This window comes from Diabrotica virgifera, chromosome 3, assembly GCF_917563875.1.
Source record: "Diabrotica virgifera virgifera chromosome 3, PGI_DIABVI_V3a".
Lineage (NCBI taxonomy): Eukaryota > Metazoa > Arthropoda > Insecta > Coleoptera > Chrysomelidae > Diabrotica > Diabrotica virgifera.
The window spans coordinates 110429946-110454342 of NC_065445.1; the positions used below are offsets into that span (position 1 = coordinate 110429946).

The following is a 24397-nucleotide window of genomic DNA, read 5'->3' on the forward strand; positions in this document are numbered from 1 at the left end:
GGTTTCAATTTTAGGTTCTGTATTTGGAAATATTGTAGCACTATCAGTAACTGGAGCAATCTGTTCAAGTCAGTTTGGTTGGCCTGTGGCATTCTACCTCTTTGCAGTTTTAGAACTAGTATGGATAGTTATGTGGATTTTGTGTGGATCAAATAGACCAAGTTTGCATAAACATATTACTGAGATAGAAAGAGATTATATAGAAAGTAGTTTAGGCCAGAAGGAAAAAAAGGCAAGTTAATTTTGTATTTAGATATTCAAATACATAGTACGGATCTGCTTAAGTGTCAGAAAAAATTCAATGTTTTTAAATGTTGAATGGGTTACATATTATGCGAGTTCATTGTGAATGAACCAACGACCGGTTTCGCTATCTACAATTTGCACATCATCATCAGGTCAACGGTTACAAGTAAACTAAATGATGCCGGTACAAAAAATGATATCCAAAGTGTGCACTATCATACCTTCTTGCTCAATTTTTGCTAGTAGGGAACTGATAGAATTGATAGATTATGCTGTATAGGTTAGCAAAGGTTTCTTTGAAGGAATAAAAATGATTGTGATGTTATACATTTATCGGTTTTATTTATATTTATTAATATTTTCTATTTATTATTATGTGTTAATGGTTAATTTAGTTGAATTTTTTTATTTATTTAATCTTTCTCTTTTATTTCATTCAAAATTTTTAATCGGTTCAGTACTTAAAATCAAGAAAATAGAACATTAACATTAGGCAGGGTCAAATTCAAATCGATTTTCTTTTTATATTCATTTAAGATTTAGAAAGAGTACCTACCTAACTTTTAAACTTTTGGTGACTTAAGGGGGTAGGGGATGGTTTGAAATTTTAATTTTTTTTTAAATGAGCGTGCATAAGACTAAGTTTTCACTCTGATGGCATACAGGGTGTTTCATTAATAATTGTCCATATAGTAACTGGAGAAACCTTAGCACAAAATACGAAGATTTAACCTAAAACGCTTAAATAAAATGTGGTTCCCTACTGAGTTACAGGGTGTTTTATCTAAAAATTTAAAAACTATTTTTGCTCAGCATTTTGAAACTATTCGACGCATCCTTTTCATACTTGGCAGAAAGTGAGACTACTATACGCCCTACTAAATTATGATAAACAAACGTTTACAGCTACTACCAGAGGCGTACGACAGGGGATAGTGAATGGTTGGCCCTTCTTAAATTCTACGCCACTGGAGAAATTACTATTTTAGTGCCATTTTTAGATTCTCCAAGACTTTCTACGTACATAATATACTCTTCATTGGTAACGATAAAGTTATTAGTTTTCGAGATATTTGAAGTTCAATATGAAACGGCACAGTTATTTTGATTAATTTACGATATGATTCATATGATTAAAATTTAAAAATTATTTCTACCCAGTACTTTAAAACCATTTGGCATATCCTTATCATAATTGGCAGAAAGTGTAGGTACTGTACACCCTACTAAATTACGATAAACAAACGTTTCTAGCTACTTCCAGAGGCGTACGACAGGGGATAGTAGCTGGTTGACCCTTCCCAAATTCTACGCCACTGACGAAATTGCTATTTTAGTGTAATTTTTGATTTTCCAATACTTTTTATGTAAATAATATACTCTTCATTCGTAACGATAGAATGATTAGTTTTCGAGATATTTAAAATTAAAAATGAAGCGACACAATACATTAATCAAAAATAATCGTATCGTTTCATTTTTAACTTCAAATATCTCGAAAATTAATGACTTTATCGTTACGAATGAAGGGTATATTATTTTCATAGAAAGTATTGGAGAATCCAAAAATTGAACTAAAATAGCAATGCCGCCAGTGGCGTAGAATTTGGAAAGGGTCAACCATTCACTTTCCCCGTCGTACGCCTCTGGTAATAGCCAGAAACGTTTTTTTAACATGATTTAGTAGTTTGTACAGCACAAATACTTTATGCCAAGTATGAAAATGATAAGTCGAATAGTTTTAAAATTCTGAGCAAAAATAGTTTTTAAATTTTTAGATAAAACACCCTGTAACTCAGGAAGGAACCACATTTTATTTAAGTGTTTTAGGTTAAATCTTCGTATTTTGTGCTAAGGTTTCTTCAGTTAGTATATGAACAATTATTAATGAAACACCCTGTATAAAACAACATAATGTTACTCTACATCCCACTAGACTGAAAACAATGGGATGCCATACGGATGCTGAGACTAAGGAAGATGAGGGAATTTTACAATTTATAATTCACGACCCATCTGCCCAGCGCGGTAAAGTTCCAACGAGAATGGTTCCCTTCGTACTCCAATCAGAGTAAGCATGTAAATCAAAAATGAATAACCATTTTCAATTTCGTTGCAAAACGAAAATACAGCCGTACCATATCCTAGTCCAATCATAGAGGGCAGCAAGCACCTCTACCGGTTTCGAAACTTATTAGTCTCTCATCAGGAGGCACATATGCTGCTCTCCCTGATCCAACCAAAACAAACCCCGGCGTGCAGTCACGGATTGCAACGAACGAAATGGCATAGATGCCCTAGCGGCAACTGCTAGCAAAAGACTAAGTTTTCAATCTGATGGCATATAAAACAACATAATGTTACTCTACATCCCACCAGACTAAAAACAATGTTATTGAAAATGGTTATTCCTTTTTGATTTACATGTTTATTCTGACTGGAGTACGAAGGGAACCATTCTCGTTGGAACTTTACCGCGCTGAGCAGATTGGACGTGAATATAGTAAAATTCCCTCATCTTCCTTAGTCTCGGCATCCGTATGGCTTGCAAATTGTAAAAGCCTCGGAGGTGTAACCAGAGAAGCTTCCCATTGTTTTCAGTCTGGTAGGATGTAGAGTAACATTATGTTGTTTTATATGCCATTAGAGTGAAAACTTATTCTTTTGCTAGCAGTTGCCGCTAGGGCATCTATGCCATTTCGTTCGTTGCAATCCGTGACTGCACGCCGGGGTTTGTTTTGGTTGGATCAGGGAGAGCAGCATATGTGCCTCCTGATGAGAGACTAATAAGTTTCGAAACCGGTAAACGAAATTGAAAATGGTTATTCATTTTTGAAAGTGTATAACTTTAAGAACACTATCTGAAAATTTCAGATTGATGGGAATACAATTACCAGATATACAGTATGTTGAATATCCCTACTTCCATACCTTCGATTCGCTTTGCCGCGGCTTCGCGCCAACACGCTTGAGCGTAGTGAAAATTGTTCAACAACTGTTCTCCTTCTCTTATGTAGATTACTCAGCGCTTCAAAAATATATTTCGATGTGCATCACTTTACGATTTGACAGACAAATAAGAAGACGAAAACAAAGTTATCAAAACTTTAAAGCGTTTTTCTCAAAACTGATTTTTCAAAGGCGGTGGACATTGTAACTCAAAAACCACTCGACCGATGCATCTGAATTTTTGCGTATATTTTCTTTTTAGACGGTTCGTGAGCTAACGCTGTCGAAGTATATTTATTTTTGTGCTTATTTTTTGTTTAGCAATAATAAATATGATGCTTTTCACACGTTTGCTACAAAGAATTTTGTTTTTTTTTGAGTTTTTTCGTTTTAAGCTAATTGATAGATATCGTTCTTCTAAAATATCGAAATTTTAGTAAAATCACAATAATAGTGTAGTCCATGTTGTTAGGCTACTCCTGTATGAAAACTTTTCTGATTCGGCTTCCTTGCGTATTCCTATTAAAAAATGTCCCCTTTAAACAAATCAGAAGGGTGTCGGGCAAAATTTTTGGGCAGAAATTGTTTAAGCAATTTTCAGATCAAATTTTTTTGCACAGAAAAATGATTTTTTGGGGTCATTTTAAACAAAAAAGGTTTCGCATCACTTTTCTCAGAAGTTGGTAGTTTTCGAGTTAAAAGCGATTTAAAATCTGAAAAATGCGAAAATGGGCATTTTCGAGGCTTGAAAAGTCATACGTGAATTATTATTTTTGAGGTTGCCAAATGCCTAAATTGAAGTTTAACATTTAATTTCAAGATTCTGATGAGTAATCGGGGCTTATTTCACTGTAGACCGTTGTTTTTTATTGTAAATTATACACTTCCACTCGACCTTCAAGCCGCCGCGTCGGACGTCGCATTATTTGGTGCGTCCCTGTCGCACTTATACATACACACACCCAAACTTATATGGAATCATCTGATATTTCTTACTATTTCGTGCGAATTTAAGAAAACAAACACACGAAGTCAAACAATATTCATAACAATTAAATAAAACAACAAAGTATTTATCAAACAAATTGAATCTAGTTGTTTTACAGTCAATAGCATAAAAAATTTCAATGTAACACGAATAATGTTTAAATTGTTTTTATTTATTTATTTTTTGTTTTTCTTGGTAGTCAGTGTTATCACCTCTAGTCCTTATGTAAGGTTCAGTTTGCGTGGGCACGTTCCTAATCAAATTATCAACGTTTTGTTGTGGTAGGTTGCTCCATCCTTCAAGAGCGACTTGTACTAGCCGTACGGTGTTTTGTGGATTATCCGGCGAGTTCTAAATTTTCTTTTAGGCATATCCCACAACTACTCTATAGGGTTAATCTCGGGTGAGCAAGCAGGACACTCCAAACAAGGAATACCTTCTGCTCTAGTCAATCTAATAGTATGTGGAGGTCCATTATCATGTAAGAAAATTAAAATTTCTCCCGTTGCACCTTTCCAGAGCCTAACTACAGGTTATCAACATACCTGTGAGCACTTAAAGTTAATTGGATGAAAACTAAAGGAGTTTTTTCACGGATCACAATTCCTCTCCAGAACATTACACTTCCCCTTGTATATTTGTGAAGACAACTGACAGTTTTCTTTCTTGCTTGTCTTCCTGGACCTCTAAGTACACGATTTCGTGGGTCATCTGATTTTACACAAATCCTGAAGATACCAATTTAGGCGATAAATCTTGTACTGCCTGGATAACTATCTCCTTCTGTATACTTCTTGGCACGAACTCTTCTTCTTATCGTTTCAACTGAAAGAGTAACACTTGTAGCTTCCAAAAGCTGCCTTTGGAGCTACAGGTGAGAAATGGTTGAGTGTCTTCCAGCTGATTGGACAATTAAACTATCGTGACGAGCCGTTATTACTTTTTGGTGACTTTCCCTTGCTTTATTTTTTAGCTTTCTTAGTCCTGTTACCTAGCATAGGTTTTGGACAGAACGCCCGGTGTTACGCCTAGCTCTACAGCTATGTCCCTTTGAGAACACTACTTGGTCCACAAGATCAATAATCTTTCCTCGTTTTAAGTTAATAAAATTGTGTAATTTTAGTGAACCCTGAGTCCAGGGTTCTTTATCCGTGCGTCATCATTTAAAGCATATGAAATAAGTCGCAAATTTACTAAACGCAACAGCAAGTGACAGAAAGTGGCTACTACTCCGATCACGGGTTATATTATAAAATTTGACGTTATCAAATAAATAGAATGTCAAATGTAAGTTTTGCTTTAAAATTTTGGTGCAGAATTACAGCTACATTTGATAAATTCTTTTAATATAATTAGTGATTAATAAATAAATAAATAATTTATAGAAAATTCAATACCATATTTTCTTTTTGTCATTTTATTCACTTTGGCGGAAACTTAAACACCACCATTCCTTAACTGTGTGAATGAGGTTAGCTTTGTACGTTGTAAAAATTAATGGCAAAATAAAATACACTTACCATAAAATTTCAAACTCCAATATAAAATTAGTTGTGAAAACAACTGTTTGTGTAATATAAAAAACTTCAAAATGCAAAAATTCCACAAATAAACAGCAAAAAATTCAACAGACTGACAGACACAAAAGTAAACCAACCAGAAACGTCACAAATTGTACTTAAAATCTAAAAACATCACAAGCGTCTTTTTTTTGTACCTATCTCTTTTCAATGTACTGAGTCTAGAGCAGTGGTGCTCAGACTTATACTACGTGGGATCTACCGCATAAACTGCAAGCGTCCAGCGATCGACTGCTAGTAAAAAAAAATAATTATGAAAATAAAAAACTTTATTGCACATGTCATTAAAGTCATGTTTTTCATCTTAATTTTATTTGGATGTTGATGCATGTCACTGCATATCATCCACAAGTTTTTCATATGATGGTACGTAATTACCGAGGGCCAAACGCAAGCATGATGAGAGATGTTCGTCAGTTAGCCGATTACGATACTTTGATTTCACTACCTTCATTTGGGAAAATGCAGACTCACACAAGTACGTTGATCCAAATAATGCTGTGAGCTGCAGAGCTACTTGCCTCAAAGATGGATATTTCTCAGACGATATGAAAGACCAACATTTTTTATCAGTTGCTCTGGATTTAAGGTCTATATCCGAAATTAAATTTAGTACCTCATTTTGGACGGAAACGATTTCCATATTGAAAGTAACGGATATTTCAGTTGTAATTTTTTCCACGTCTTCGCAAGAAAATGGATTAGACATAAATGTTACAATATCTGTCAGTTTTTTTAAATCAGCGAAGCGTCTTTCAAACTCACTATGAAGTGCTTGCAGCTCCGTCTCGTAATAGACATAATTCAAATGAGCGGTTACCCTTTTTTTCAGCGATGGAAAGTTGTTTAAATCATTTCTGTTAATTTGTTTAATCAATAATTTCAATTTGTTGACAAAAAAATGTACTGCACTCATCATATCGATAATTGTTTTATTTTTACCTTGTATGTAGTTCCAAATTAAGGACGTTCAAATGATTTGTTAAATCTGATAAGAAAGCTAGGTCACTGGGCCATTTTTCGTTCTGAAGTAGATGAGTGTCGTTCCCTCGTTCCTCTAGAAAAGAAATTATTTCGGGAAGTAACTCCTGGAACCTATCTAAAAATTTTCCACGGCTCAACCACGTCACATCTGTATGCAGAAGTAAATCAGTGTGTTCCGCAGAGTCGCTAGCTTGCAATTGCGCTTTAAAAAGACGTCGTTGCAAGCTTCGCGCTCTTATTGAATTCACAAGTTTTGCTGTAATCTTCATAATGTCGTCCATATTTAAAATTTTGGAACACAAAACTTGCTGGTGAATAATGCAATGAAATGAAAAAAAACGATGGAAAGTCCTCGTTAGCTCGACATAATGCAACAAATCCATTGTTAACGCCAGTCATGGATGGTGCACCATCTGTTGTAATACACACTAGTTTGTAAATAGGTAGCTTGTATTGTTCCACAAAATTTATAAAAACGTTGTAATATATCTTCTCCGCGAGTTTTCTCTTTCAGAGGCAGCATTGTTAACAAATCTTCTTTACATGACATATCAGAAAATACCATTCGAATGAAAATACACAACTGGGCGGTATAGTCATATCGGTTGACTCGTCAAATTGCAAAGAAAAGTATACACACTTCATAATATATCACTTTTCACTTGGCTTTCCAAATCTTTGCCCATGATTTCGATAAGTCTGGTGACCGTTGGGCGTGACAACTGGGTAGCAGACATAATATCTGTTTTATTTTTGAAGTCTTCAAATAATACACTCGCTGCTTCAATGAATACTTCTTTCACTACCTCTCCATCTTCAAACGGTTTTTATGTTGTGCCAGTATATAAGAAATTTTGAATGATGCAATCGTTGCAGCTACTGATTGTTTAACAGGCCTAGTGAACATTGCAGTGGCGGCCCGTGAGGTAGTGCCATAGAGCCATGGCACTACTAGAGCCATAGAGCCACTACATGGTACTACTGTTTATTTTTTTTTGTGAATATTTCTCTTTATTTTTATAAATTATATCAAATCTGGCAACTGTGTAGCGCAATGCAAATCTACCGACTCTGGCCACCCACAGCTGACCGGATAAAGGATGAAAATCATAAAAATCCCAGTGCCGAACGGCATAGTGGCTCGTGAGAAAAGAGAAAGATTGTATGAGCATCCTGTGTAAGTGACAGAGAGAGAGCGGTATTGCACTTTTAACATACGTTTAAATTGGAGTCTCCGTGCCAGGCTCGAAATCTCGAAAAGGAAGTTAGTGGATCTTAAGATACAATGTTTTAGATCTACATATTTCTAGTTTCTTTACGCGTTCGCTTGACGCTATTGTGTTTATTGTCTACTACTGTATTGTATATTTGTGTTTATACTCTACTATATTTTTTAATTTGTAATTATTAGTTAGTGCGTTGTGATCGTGGGTGTCGTAGGTATAAAAATAATATTTTGATTATTTTCTACGTTTAATTTATTTATTGACAATGAATCAAATTAGTATATTAAAAAACTCTTTTGGTGGTTTTTCGTTAGAAAAAAAAACTACAAATTAAAGAACTCGGTCGGCCTTTACCCGATTTAAATATTGAAAAACAAAGTGGAAATGGACAAAAACTTCGCTGTCGTAAGTTTAATAAAATTATTTATGATAACAATAGCTGGTTGTGTGGTTGCGAACAAACTAATAAACTCTTCTGTTTTGTATGCGTTTTGTTTGGAGGTGACGAGACTTGGTCAAACAAAGGCACCGATGATCTTGTACATATATGGGAGAAATTGAAATCCCATGAAAAATCTAAAGTGCACATGAATAACGTTTTTAGCTTTTCAATGCTTGGTAAGTTAAATATAAAAACCCAATTAAATTCAGCTTATCGTGATACTCTATTTATATTTTATATCCTTTTTGACCATATCGTAAAACCGCCACAAAAAATTTAGGCAGCTGCCCGGATTCTGGCACTACCTTCCTAAAGTTATACGAGCCGCCACTGGAACATTGATTGTTCCGCCTTCAAACTACTTTTCAAGTCTTGCACTTCCCTTTTCTAAACAAACTGTTTTGCGGAAAATCATTTTCATAGTTTTTGTGCAAAGTTTTATAATGCCGTTCTAAATTTCCGCATGTGGGAAGAGCAACGGAAAACCGACAAACAAGACAAACACACTTATCTTTCACCATGGTAAACAGGAATTCTTCTTCCCAGGCATTATTAAAATGATATGTTTTACTCTTTTTCGCCGCACTCATATCAAGTTTCAAATATTAACGTATAATAAAATCTTTGACTGGTTTTTAACATACTTTGGTAATGAATGACTAATGATTGACTAACAGCCATACAATGCCGATACAGCACACTACCAGTTTAAGTTATCTGTGAATGCTGATATGCCGAATCGGCATTATCGCAACTTTTGGGTGAGGAGCTCGCATATTTTATTTCGCTCATACACGTGTGGTGAGTCAGCGCATTCCCCGTCTTTTCCATTTGTATTAAATACAAATACATACAATAAAAATAAATTTTATTTTTTCCGTGAATCGCGATCGACTTCAAAAACTTTGGCGATCGACCGGTCGATCGCGATCGACTCTTTGAGCACCGCTGGTCTAGAGGGTTCATAAAAATAACTTGTGCTTTTACTTAATAACAGGCGGAAGCTGGTTTGTCTTTAGTTTCATGCGCAGAAGAGAATAATGCTAGATAAAAAGTATGTGTTTTATCTCGCCAGGTATTAATGGCGCACGGGTAAAGAATCGTGGACTCAACTGTATAATGCGACATAGACGTACTATATAGTGCGACGTATAAAGTATAAAATTTCGGGTGCATTTATATATTTTAACGGAATTCGCGAATAAATCAAGTCGGTCGATGGATAGGTAACACGATGGGAACTGCGATCTAAAATCTATTCACTGATTATTATCGGAAGTCATAAGACGCATACATTAAATTTCGCTGATTATGATTATCAGATTATTTACAATCGTAAAATTTAAATTCACTCAAATTTTAGGTACGCAATACTCCATGGAAAAAAATTTTTACTTCTTCTCCATTTTGGGCTGTGACTTTAGCATTTGTAGGAGCAAATTGGGGTAGTTCAATATTATTAACCCAAACCCCAACATATTTACATAATGTACTTAATTATGAAATTAAATCTGTAAGTATTTTTAAGATTTTAACTTTCATATAATGTTTATTTATTACTTTTCTCAGGAATGGTTTGGTAGCTTTGGTAGATCATTAATATTATCGTACCACGGGCTTTAATTATTTGATCAAATACTAAGTGAACTGAAATATACAGGGTGTTTCATTGGGAAAGTAACATACGTTAACTGTAGAAAGAGGACACTTATGCGATCTCAAAAATACCCTACTTAATGGATCTTACTCCAATAATAACAAAGATACTGGGTGTTTTATATATTTTGCCATTTTTATTAATTGGTTCATAACTTTTTAACCTCACTGTATATTTATTTTATATTTGGCACGTAAATATCATTTAAAGTGTACAATAAATTAATTTATTTACAATTGTAAAAAATCCAGATCCGGATTTAAAAATATTGGAAAAATATTCCGACCCTAAAACAACACCCTGTACATTAAATTTTTTTAAAATTGATTTTTCAGTTGAAAAGAGGATGAAAAACTAAATTCAGTGGTATAATTTTTATTTTCGGCAAAATGATTTTTCTGGTGAAATTTTGAATTTGAATTCGGAAATTAAGTGAATTGCGAGAGCTCTAAGTAGAAAAAAATTGAATAGAGTTTACAACTTGTCAACCTCACTGTATATTGATTTTATATTTAACACGCGAATATTCTTTTAGGTGTCCAATCAATAATTTATTTACAATTATAAAAAATCCAGGTCCGGTTTAAAAAATATTGTGTAAATATTCCGACCCAAAAAAACACCTTGTATATTAATTTTCTTTAAAATGGATTTCGCATTTGAAAAGAGGATGAAAAACAAAATTAGTGGTATACTTTGAATTTTCGACAAAATGATTTTTCTGGTAAAATTTTGAATTAGAATTCTGAAATTATGTCAATTGCGAGAGCTCTTGTAGAAAAAATTATAAGCGACTTAATTTTAATTAATACCATTATTTATTCTAAATTGGTAAAATGTTAATATTTTAGTGTTTTTTTATTATGTGTGAAAAATAGTTTTTGGCGAATATTCATCTTTAAATAATGAATAAATAATAAAGGGTCAATAAAGAATACATCACTTTAATCAACAAAATAACTAAAAATTATAACAAAACAGCGAAAATTTGCAACATAATCACTATTCAAAACTAAAGTACTTATTCAAAATTACCACCATCAAAAATGATTTTTTTTATACGTAGGTACGGTAAATTTTTGTAGTTAGGTACCTAGCGTCATGTGTACTGTGTACTGTGTGTGTTGAGTAAGTGTCTTGTTACATTGCAAAGTCGACGTCATTGTCTTTGCAAAGAGACGCTAATTGTATCCGAACGTCTGCGGTCCCTCCGGTGAGTACCGATCCCACAAGGACAGAAACTATTTTCATTTATTAATTTATAATAAACGAAAAATTTCTGACCCTGGTGAGATTCGAACTCACGACCATTCGGACCTTTCGATCCAAAGGTAGGCGCTCTTACCACTGAGCCAAAGAGGGGGTCATCAAAAATTATTGTTATGTGTGCAAATGTTAATATTTTACCAATTTAGATTAAATAATGGTATTAATTAAAATTAAGTCATATTTTAATTTATTTTACTTTGAGCTTCGCAATTCACTTAATTTCAGAATTCAAATTCCAAATTTCACCAGAAAAATAATTTTGCCGAAAATTCAAAGTATACCACTGAATTTAGTTTTTCATCCTCTTTTCAACTGAAAAATCCATTTTAAAAAAATTTAATGTACAGGGTGTTGTTTTGGGGTCGGAATATTTTTCCAATATTTTTTAAGCCGGACCTGGATTTTTTACAATTGTAAATAAATTAATTTATTGTACGCCTTAAATGATATTTGCTTGCCAAATATAAAATAAATATACAGTGTGGTCAAAAAGTTATGAACCAATTTAAAAAATGGCAAAATAGATAAAACACCCAGTATCTTTGTTATTAATGTGGTAAGACCCATTAAGTATGGTATTTTTGAGATCGCCTAAGTGTCCTCTTTCTACAGTTAACGTATGTTACTTTACCAATGAAACACCCTGTATAACTCAACCTCAACCTTTTTTTCAGAATAGTTTACTATCAGCCGCCCCATACGTGGCTATGGGATTGTGTTCAGTAATATTTAGTCCTATCTGTGATTGTATGATAAATAAAAGTATTGTTAGCCGTGGAAATGCCAGGAAAATATTCAATAGTATCGGTAAGTGTTTATGAATACATGAAAGAGAATAAAAATAGGGATATAAATATAACAAATGACCCAAACTTATGTCATTTTTGGTGGATATGCATCATGAATAGGTACTTCGTTAAGCAGATAGGATGAAAATCATTTAAGTCATGGAGAAAGTCGACAAAACAGCAATGATCGGCTTGAGATGTTTAATCCATAACTGAAGCGTGACATAATATGCAAAAGGTGGTATGAGCAATTTTAAAAATTTTACAGGAGGCGCATTAATTTGTTAGAAGAAATATGTATACAAAATATTTGTAGCTATTTCTGATATCATTTTAGATATAGGCAAGTAATAAAACACATATTTTAATGGAAACATTGGTAATAAATTTGTTATTTGCCATTAATTACCAAAACGTAGTATGTGCCAATAAAGTTGCACATGTATAATGGATGGTAAAAATCGTATTTTAAACAAAAGATGAACATGTATTGTTTTTCTGACGCCTTTACTATTATACAAAACATGTTATAATGCTAATACAAAACATTTTGTTATAAACTTATAAGTTGTAACTTATTTTTATTCATTTTGTAGGGCCTCCTGACTCTCCACCAGTTTTTGATAAAATTCTTGATTGGCGGGTGAAATGGAAGGGATCATACTTCTAATTTCTTTAATTATTTCTTTGTTCCATTTATGGGGTGCCTGTTTCACCAATTCAATGTTTAAATTTTCAAAATATTGTGGTGTATCCTTTGGTTTAAACACACGCACTTTGCGCCATGGTGCGACCTCCGAGTACGACGTTTTAACTTCAATTTGCTCTAAGTTGTCCTTAGATATTTTCAGCATAACAGCTTGGGAGATGCCCAGGGTGGAGGTTACTAGGGTAGTTTTTGCAATTTCCATCCAGTTGAAAAATCTGGTAGTGCATTTACTTACAAATGGATTTTTTAAACGCGCACTTGCCATTATACGCACCAAATCCATAGGTTGGACTTCCAGAGTTTTTATTGCGTTTTACATCTTCTCTTACATTTCCAGTAATTTTTCCTTTTTTGGCACGTATATCTTCAGGAATATCCATTTTTTTTTCGAAAAGAGTACACCCAAACACCGCTCCAAAAGCTTTGCTAGGTTATGTTGAATAAGCAACTGTTCGTTGGCACTTACTAAGTTTTGATATTTAATTCGTTATATCGCCGCTGGGCAAAGCGCCATCGATATAAAATTTATTGTGCAAGTAAAGCATGGCATATACTACCTATTTAGCTTATAATCCGCATTTGTGAAAAAGTGGCACTTACAACGTTTTGCATATGGCACGCTTCAACTGTTCTTCGGCTGGTCACCTGCTACTCTTTTTATGTCGTCGGTCCTCGGCTTCTTTTATAGTTTCTGGGCCTCCTTTCCATGATTCGTCGTGTCCACCGTCCATCTTCTGTTCTAGCTAAATGCCCTGCCCAGTTCCACTTAAGCGTCGTGATTCTTTCGATGACATCTTGAACTCCTGGTCATTGCCTGATTTGTTGGTTTGTTATGTGGTCTCGAAGGCTCACATAAATTAGCAATAAAATAGCAAAAAAATATGAGGTAAGTCCAGATGCGTAGCTACCGCCGTATCAGCCGTATCAATTATACGTGGCCCCCGACATTTAGGGGCCCCAACGCTGCATGTCGAAACAAAATTCCATTCAAATAATTGAACAAAATATTCTGCAATTATTTCACTATTAAAACACTTTGAAACAGTGTACATAATATATTGTTGGGATATCGACATTTTCGTGTAATGGATTCTTTATTATAAACTATATTTATGTACTGTACAGGTACCTATCTATTTTCTGCCTCTCGCCGTTCTATAACAACAAAGGTTTTTTGTTTTCAAGCTATTTCTTATTGTCTATTCACCATTGGCTGTGTGAGACATTGTATAATGTATAATGCGAAATTGCAATAATTGTAATTGCTTTACCTTTGATAATTTGAAACATTGAAACACTGTGCATTGTTTGCGTATATTTTCGTGTAATCTGTTCTTTCTCTATAAATTGTATTTAGGTATATCCATTTGCCGGTCGCTCGCCGTTAAAGAACAGAGTTTCTTTGTTTACGCTCCTTTTCAATGTATATTCACCCTTGACTTGAAAAAACTGAATCTGTTTTAAAACAATGAGTTTCAATTCAAATCTGTTTTTCGACTTTGGATTATTAGAGTTTATTAGATTTATTATTATTATCTATATTTAAGTGTTATACGCTGAACTTATTAGTTCCTAAGGTTGTATTATGCAATTTGCAATCTATTTAAATATTGCAATATACAGGGTGTTTCATTAGTAATTGGAAATAATTTAGATTCCTAGGCTCAAAATATGTATTAAGATTTAACCCAAATCACCTATCTGAAAAACGTTCTTACAGAAGCTAGAGCTCTTTGAAAAAGGCGTCTTGTAATTAGTTTTTTTTAATACCTCCAGAGCGCTTCTATTTAGAGAAACCAAAACTGGTACGCCTACTTATCTTCCTTATTTATCTTTAACTTTTAAGCCTTTTGACACTGGATTATTAAATTGTGAGGCATTCTAGTAATAAAAGGTACTCTTGCTTTAAGTCGATAGGATACACCGTTTTCTAGAAATGTCGATTAGAAAATGGTGTGTTTTTTAATGTAAGAAAAATTTTCAAAAAAAAACTATGAAACAAAAAACGAAAACTGGTACGTTTTTTCAGAGATGAATCGATTTCATCAATTGCGAATTTCTAGTACCGGTCATATATGCGTCCGTTTTGAGTGGGTCAACGGTTATTTTATGTCATTATTTTTTGTGTCTTTAATTTTAAAACATTTTTGATACTAGATTGTTAAATTATGAGGTATTCTAGTACTAAAAAAATTTGTTAAATTTTTATCAAATTCAAAAAACGAACAAATTTTAAATCGATTTTTCTAGAAAACGGTGTATCCTACCGACTTAAAGTAAGAGTAACTTTAAGTACAAGAATACCATACAATTTAATAATCCAGTTAAAATTCTTAAAACTTAAAGACCAAAAAGTTATGCGATAAAATAATTGTTGCCCTACCCAAAGAGGACGCATATGACCGTACTAGAAAGTCGCAATTTTTGAAATAGATTTATCTCTGGAAGATAAATAGCCGTACCAGTTTTAGTTTTTCCAAATAGATGTGTTCTAGAGGTATTTCAAACAAACTAAGTAAAAAGGCACCATCTTCAAAGAACTCCAGCTCCCTTAGGAAGCCTTTTCGCAGTAGGTGATTTGGGTTAAACCGTAATATTTTGAGCCCAGGAATCTACAGTTAAAATATTTCCAATTTAATGAAACACCTTGTATTGTTTTGTTTTAATTCATTATCTTTTAGTCTGTAATAATATTGACGATTTGTGTAATTTCAGTAAACTGTATTTATTGTTGTTGTATTTGTTGTTGTTTTTTTTCTACTCTTTGTACCTACGCTTTGTCCATAAAATTATAAAATTTTCAGTGACAATAAAGTATATTTCTATTCTATTCTACACACGCGTTTTTGCTGCTTTTGTTGAACATTTTTTTAGCACTATCTTATATTAGACGTGGAAAAGAGCCCCGCGACAAACTTTGATAGGGGGCCCCTGTGGGCCACTGGGTAAGTCTCATAGCTCACTTATGAAATGGTTATTCTAGCTTAATAGACATAGCATTGCACGTTCCATGGCTCGTTGTAAACTCCATCTGAGTTTATTCGCGGATTTTTGTATCAGTGTTAAAGTCTCTGCTCCATAATGGTCTAAGAGCTAGCAACGTTTTCGAGCAACTATTTTAACACAGCTGATTCTTTAATATATTATTCCCTATGCATCCTAGAACACCTTACCGGCCATCTGGCTACTGAGACAGGTTGCGTTCATTACTGCGCAGCGCACCTGTACAGGTAAATATATCGAATTTAAAATTATTTTAAGACGAAAAATTTTTTTGCCATTACTTGTAAAACATTCTTAGAAATATGAATTATAATTGCCAGACATTTCTGTGGTTGCTAAATACGTGCCAGACGCTATAGTCTAAATGGCTCTCAACGTTTTCGAGCAACTATTTTAAGACAGCTGATTCTTTAATATATTATTCCCTAAGAATCCTCGAACACTTTCCCGGCCATCTGGCTACTGAAACAGGTTGCGTTCATTACCGCGCAGCACACCTGTACAGGTAAATATTTCGAATTTAAAATTATTTTAAGACGAAAATTTTTTTTGTCATTACTTTTTAAACATTGTCAGAAACATAAATTACAATTGCCAGACATTTCTGTGGTTGCTAAATGCGCGCCAGACGCTATTTATTATAAATAATAATAGAAAAATTTAAATCATTTTAGTATGTCTGTAATTTTAATATTATATTATTAACACATAAATACATGCAAAATTGATTTGTCAGACATTAATTCGGTTGCACTCACCAGCCAGATGGATTTAAAATAAAAATAATGTGTATTTTCAGCAAAACGATCGCTGGTTGGGTTAAGAAATAAGACAAACAAAAGATACAGGTAAATATATTTGAAATTAGTTTAAGACGAAATTTTTTTTGCCATTACTTTTTAAACATTATCAGAAACATGAATTACAATTGCCAGACATTTCTGTGGTTGCTAAATGTGCGCCAGACGCTATTTATTATAAATAATAATAGAAAAATTTAAATCATTTTAGTATGTCTGTAATTTTAATATTATATTATTAACACATAAATAAATGCAAAATTAATTTGCCAGACATTAACTCAGTGGCAGTCATCAGCCAGATCAAATTAAAGTTGTAGGGTATTCCAGTAATATATTAGTTATTACAGAAAGATAGCGGTAGAGTAGACTGGCGGAAACAGACAGGAATAAATATACCTACGGTATTTAAAGAAATTGTTATTTATCTCAACCTAGCTAATAATGACAGAATGAAATATGTAAAATGTTAATAAATAAAAATTATTGTCGAAATTTTCAACAACATAATAAAAAATAATATTTTTTATTCTGGGAATATTTTTTTTCATTTAAATTGTCTAAATTAATGTTTTCAAATTAAATAATCATAGAAAAAAAAAAGGATAAAATGAAATTGAAGTCGTATCAAAATTTATACTTGTATTTATGAATATGATATACAGGGTGTTTTATTAATAATTGTCCATATAGTAACTGGAGAAACCTTAGCACAAAATACAAAGATTTAACCTAAAACACTTAAATAAAATGTGGTTCCTTACTGAGTTACAGGGTGTTTTATCTAAAAATTTAAAAACTATTTTTGCTTAGCATTTTCAAACTATTTAACGTATCCTTTTCATACTTGGCAGGAAGTATAGGTACTGCCGAAGGTACTAAATTATGTTAAACAAACGTTTATTGCTATTACCAGAGGCGTACGACGGGGGAAAGTGTATGGTTGACCCTTTCCAAATTCTACGCCACTGGCGAAATTGCTATTTTAGTTCAATTTTTGGATTCTCCAATACTTTTTATCAAAATAATATATTCTTCATTCGTAACGATAAAGTCATTAGTTTTCGAGATATTTGAAGTTAAAAATGAAACGACACGGTTATTTTGATCAGTGTATTGTGTCGCTTCATTTTTAATTTCAAATATCTCGAAAACTAATCATTTTATCGCTAAGAATGAAAAGTATATTATTTACCTAAAAACTATTGCAAAATCAAAAAATTACACTAAAATAACAATTTCGTCAGTGGCGTAGAATTTGGGAAGGGTCAACCAGACACTATCCCCTGTCGTACGCCTCTGGTAGTAGCTAGAAACGTTTATTTATCTTAATTTAGTAGGGTGTACAGTACATGCACTTTCTGCCAAGTATGATAAGGATACGCCAAATAGTTTTAAAGTACTGGGTACAAATAATTTTTAAATTTTAATCATGTGCATCATATCATAAATTAATCAAAATAACTGTACCGTTTCATATTTAACTTCAAATATCTCGAAAACTAATGACTTTATCGTTACCAATGAAGAGTATATTATTTACGTAGAAAGTATTGTAGAATCTAAAAATGGCACCAAAATAGTAATTCCTCCAGTGACGTAGAATTTGAAAAGGGTCAACCATTCACCATCCCCTGTCGTACGCCTCTGGTAGTAGCTAGAAACGTTTGTTTATCATAATTTAGTAGAGTGTCTAGTAGTCGCACTTTCTGCCAAGTATGAAAAGCATACGTCGAATAGTTTTAAAATGCTGAGCAAAATTAGTTTTTAAATTTTTAGGTAAAACACCCTGTAACTCAGTAAGGAACCACATTTTATTTAAGTGTTTTAGGTTAAATCTTCGTATTTTGTAATAAGCTTTCTCCAGTTACCATATGGACAATTATTAATGAAACACCCTGTATATTATATAATATAACTTGTGTCACTCACACTTGACAGCGAAGAACTTGATGTATGACGAAGATTTGACAAAACTGAATTAATGTCAGATATGTTACGATACTTAGCCATTAAGGCTGCAAAACAATTGTAACATTTTTTTATGGTATCCATCAGTGGTATTCACTTGGTCCGGTAACTGTACGTACATTATTATATTTTAAATTGTATTTAATACGCGCACTCAAAACGTCTTCACACTTTAACAGTTTTTCATCCACAAAAGTTATTACATTCTCGTTTTTTCCTTGCAAAACACACATTGTACTTTATTTACCATTATATTTTATCACAATTACTTTTCGCTTAATAGAAACTCGACAAGAATCGTTAACAAACTGTGAATTTATTGTGACTGACCCATCTTAATAACATGTGCGGACAACATTCACCCCCGAAATTGTCGTATCTTTTGTTTGTCTAGTTTCTTAACCCAACTAGCGATCGTTTTGCTGAAAATACACCTTATTTTTATGATTTTAAATCCATCTGGCTGGTGAATGCAACCAAATTAATGCCTGGCAAATTAATTTTGCATTTATTTATGTGTAAATAATATAATATTAAAATTTCAGACATACTAAAATGATTTAAATTTTTCAATTATTATTTATAAAAAATAGCGTCTGACGCATATTTAGCAACCACAGAAATGCCTGGCAATTATAATTCATATTTCTAATAATGTTTAAAAAGTAATGGCAAAAAAATTTTTCGTCTTAAAATAATTTTAAATTCGATATATTTACCTGTACAGGTGCGCTGCGCAGTAATGAACGCAAGCTGTCTCAGTAGCCAGATGGCCGGTAAAGTGTTCAAGGAAGCATAGGGAATAATATGTTAAAAAACCAAGTGTCTTAAAATCACTGTTTTCCCGACGTTGCTAGCTCTCGGTCCATAAGTTTGTACAGGCAAAACACATTTGTTATAATGTTATAAACCTTTCGCTTGAGACACATGTGAATGGAACTTTGTAGTTTGCCAAATGCTGCCCATTTCATGTGTTTGATTATCTCTGCGTATTTTGATCTCGTGTCCCAGATATTTGTAAGTGTACCTATGTTTGTTGTATGGTATTATTGCCAACAGTTATATTTCCACTCATTACGGAATTTGTCATAAGTTTAGTTTTTTCAAAGTTTATTTTTAATCCTGCTTTCTCAGACATACTTTTAAGCGAATGTATCGTAGAAATTGTATCCTGTAAGTTATCTGCGATTAATACATCATCCTCAAACCTCAGATGATTTAATCTCTCTCCATCTATATTGAGGCCCATATCTTGCCATTGAATGTTCTTAAATATTCACTCTAGAGCTCCTTCTTCTTCTTCCTCTTTATAAGCAATTATGCTTGTTCATTGGCGGATTGATACCTCTATGGCGGTCGGCCGATACTTCTTCTACCGATTTATGATTTATCTCTTGCTATTTTGACCACACGTGTCTCCTCCATTCTGGTTATATGGTTATTCCATTCTTTCTTTTTTTTTTTAGTGTCAACTCGTTTATACACAATTCGTTACATTGTCTTCTAATGTCTTCACTCCTCTTTCGATCTCTCCGCATATTTCTTGTAATTCTTCTCATTTCTCTCATCTCTGTCGTTTCCAGTAGTACCTATTTGTGTTGTGGCTATATCAGGTCTTGTTTCTAATGCATATGTCATTATTTGTCTTACACTGGCTTTATAAATTCTTGACTTCATCTCAGTGATAATTTCACTCTAGAGCTACCGTAGACAATTTAGGTGAAATATTGTCTCCTTGTCTTACTCCTTGACCTAAGCTGAAGCTTTTTTCTGCGTGTCTTCGTGTAGACTAAGAGCCGCTATAGGTGAAATTTCTTAATCATTTTAGGCACGATGGGACCCTATAACTTAAATAGTAGAACCTAAAAGAAAACGTTTGAACTCTGTGCCGTCACTTTTCAGTGGCACATGCGTCGACAGTGGCGCATCAAACTTTCCACTTATGGACGGGATAAATAAATTAAAAGTTAACAGAACTTACTAACAGAATTAATTTTTTTTACTTTTTTAAGTTCTATGTGATTAACACATAGGATTCATCGTGATTTTAACCCACCACCCCCCTTCCCCCTGCCCCAACCATCAAAAACTTCATTTTTCGTTTTTATTTTTTTTTGGTGGGATGCCATCAATTTTAAAATTTCAAAAAATTCACACGCATAGTTGAGGCTTTTATAAAACATGCCTATTTTTTATAGACCCATAGGTAGAGTGTACATAACCTCAAAAAATCAAAAGAAATTTTTTTTTTTCAAAAAAGCGTATAACTTTTTTTGAGGAATAGCTGCCGGTCTAATTTTTTCTTAATCTTGTGTGTTTTATCAAACACTATATTTTAAATTTTTTTCAGATTTTTCCGTAAGTCTTCAAAAATCCGAAAAACTGTTTTTTGGGGGGTTTTGGGGGATTTTCCCTATTTTATAGACTTCATAATATATCAAATCAATTTTGTTTTTATAGATTATATGTATCTTGAAGTAACTGAGTTCTTTAGAATATTTAAAAATCAGAAAAACACGTTCAAACCCCCCAAAACCCCCTTAAAAAACAGTTTTTTGGATTTTTGAAGGTGACCAACGTTACAGAAAAATCTGAAAAAAATTAGAAATATAGTGTTTGATAAAATACACACGACTAAGAAAAAATTAGATCTGCAGCTATCCCCAAAAAAAGTTATATACTTTTTTTCAAAAAAAAAATTTTAAAAGTTTTTTGAGGTTATGTACACTCAACCTACAGGTCTATAAAAAATAGACGTATTTTATAAAACCCTTAACTATGCGTGTAAATTTTTTGAAATTTTAAAATTGATTGCATCCCACCAAAAAAAACGAAAAATAAAGTTTTTGATGGTGGGGGCAGGGAGAAGGGGGTGGTGGGTTAAAATTACGATGAATATTATGTCTTAATCACATAAAACTTAAAAAAAAATGAAAAAAATTAAATTCTGGAAATTAGGGAGGGTATTTTTTAATTTATGTATCCCGTCCATAAGTGGAAAGTTTGATGCGCCACTGTAGACGCATGTGCCACTGAAAAGTGACGGCACAGTGTTCAAACGTTTTCTTTTAGGTTCTACTATTTAAGTTATAGGGTCCCGTCGTGCCTAAAATGATTAAGAATTTTCACCTATAGCGGCTCTTAGTCTAATACTGTATGTAGCGTTCTCATAGATGTATTTGATTAATTGAATTTGACTGTATGTGGGGAGTGTACCTGTAGTCGATTCGGCTTTTCTTTAGGGCTTCCAGTACTGTTTCAAACTCTACAGAATCAAAAGCCTTCTCGTATTCTACAAATGCAAGAACCAGTGGTGTTCGATGCATTTTTCATTTTTCATCTCTCTGCCATATTTAATTTATAATAACAGTTACGACCTACTATCTTACATTTACAGAAGCTCAGATAATTATTACATAATACATATTATGTAATAAATAGTCCAAGTAATGAAGCTTAAAATAGGACAAAGCCTCGCAATTTTTACAGAATGGATCGATTTGCTTGAAAATTTGAGAATAAATAGTGGATAGTTCAAGGATCAAAATCTATATCATGCCGAAAGGCGCTTTTACCATGGGGTGGTTGCCACCCCATCTCGGAGGTGGAAATTTTTGATTATATTTTAATCGCAAAAGTTGGTAAAAACGTTCATTCTAAGCAATAAACGTTCTATACATTTTTTGATAAAATTGATAGTTCTCGATTTATTCGCTATCGAAAGTGTTAGTTTTATATACATAGAAAAAATCAATGTTTTAAATACGTTTTCTGCTAATAACTCCAAAAGTTTCCGTTTTATCAAAACAACTTTACTTAACAAAAATGTACCTTTTAAAAAAATAAACAAAACCGTTTTTTAAAATTTTCTTTAAAACCAATAGCAATCTAACTATACTTTATTATATGTTGGCTCTTCTTCGTCAAATGCTAAATATTGTAGTTTCAAAGTCAAAAGACGGGAAAACTATGCATTTTTCGAGGACAACTTGTTTAAACAAATTTAAAGTACTTAAAAATATCTATCTCCAGAAATAAAAAAGGCTCTAGCTCAAAAATTAAGTGACTTATAATGAAAAGAATGTCAGTCCCTATTTTTTTCAGCGAAAAAGTGATCGCAATCAACCCTCTAATCACCACCTTAATTAAAATTAGTCATAAACCCTATTTGGTCTTTTTTATTTATGTATTATTAATGGGCTCTAGAAGTTTGACCGGCTTAGAATGATTAATTTAAAAAAATGGAGTTAAAAGAGAATAACGAATTTTTGTAGTTTGGGAAAAATGGCCTTTTCTTCAGAATAGCAAAATTACCATCAGAGATACGAAAAAATGTTTAAATATGAGATTGTATCTTATTTAATTCCCAAGAGATTTGCAAAAATTTTTTCTACGGGAAAAATTGAGTGAGCTATTGATAATTAAAACTTGTAATAACATGCAAAAACCACATTTACCAACCCTTTCAAAGTCACCTCTTTTTGCGACTGAGGATTTTAATAAAAAGATTTAATATTAATAGGCCTATAGATCTTGTAAAAACCTACAAAATTATTTTTTACCAAACTTTCTAAGATAAAAAATAAAAACAGTTACGGTTAAAAAATCAATATATTTTTTTGAAAAAAAAAGGAGAAATCCAATTGGAAGCATAATAATGTAAGTTAGCGGTGTTTTTAGTCATTGGCCTTATTCATTCTTATTTATTTATATATGATTAATAGATTCTAGAAGTTTGACTGGCCTAGAATAATTAGTTTTTTAAAAACTGGAGTTAAAAGCGAATAACGAATTTTTGGAGCTTGGTAAAAGATGCTATTTTCTTCAGAATAGAAAGATTAGCATCAAAGATACGAAAAAATGTTTCAATATAAAATTGTAGGTTATTTAATTCCCAAGAACTTAGTTTGAAAAAAAAATTTTCTACGGCAAATATTGAGTGAATCGTAAATGAGTATATCGAAAAACATTGATTTTTTCTATACAAAACTAACACTTTAGATAGCGAATAAATCGAAAACTATTAATTTTATCAAAAAAATGTATAGAACATTTCTTGCTTAGAATGAACGTTTTTATTAACTTTTGCGGTGAAAATATAATAACAAATTTCCACCCCCGAGATGGGGTGGCAACCACCTCCATGGTAAAAGCGACTTTCGGAATCATATAGATTTTAATGCTTGGACTATTCGCTACTTATTCTCAAATTTTCAAGCAAATCGATACATTCTGTAAAAATTGCGAGGTGAAAAGCTTCGGTTCCTGGCCTAAAATTAGTTACTGGGTAAATTATAAATTAAATGAGGAAAATCGGACCATGATTTCGAACTGTATAATACAAAAAAAATTTTCCATTGCAAGCAATCTCTAATGCATTTACTTTTTGTTTTAGGTACTCTGCTTCCAGCTCTTAGTCTAACATTATTTGGATTTATTCCAAAAGAACATTCATATCTATCAGTAGCTCTTTTGATTTTTAATGGTGGTATGACTGCAGGAGGGTTCTGTGGCTTCCAGGTGAACCACGTTGATCTCTCGCCAAATCATTCCGGAATTCTCATGGGAATCACGAACAGTTCTACCAGCATATTTTCGATTATTTCTCCACTTATCGTGCAGTATATCGTCACTGATCTGGTAATATTAGAGGAAATATTTTATGTTTTTAATATCTTATGTAGATTAACTTTGATTAACATCATTATAATATACCAGGTGGTAACTTATACAACCGAGTTCGACATCTTCATTATCAGGAAAAATAGAGAAAAAAGTTTTCTAA

General features: G+C 32.8%; 1 protein-coding gene across 2 annotated transcripts in view; it reads left to right on the forward strand.

Moving 5' to 3' along the window:
* LOC114332619 (putative inorganic phosphate cotransporter) overlaps positions 1-24397 on the forward strand; it is a 126881-nt gene that overhangs the window by 95649 nt on the left and 6835 nt on the right. For both annotated transcript variants that reach the window (XM_050646825.1, XM_028282439.2), the window contains exons 4-7: positions 15-232; positions 9779-9928; positions 12016-12148; positions 24008-24252. In XM_050646825.1, coding sequence (XP_050502782.1) covers positions 15-232; positions 9779-9928; positions 12016-12148; positions 24008-24252 — 746 coding nt within the window. The remainder of the gene's footprint in view (positions 1-14; positions 233-9778; positions 9929-12015; positions 12149-24007; positions 24253-24397) is intronic.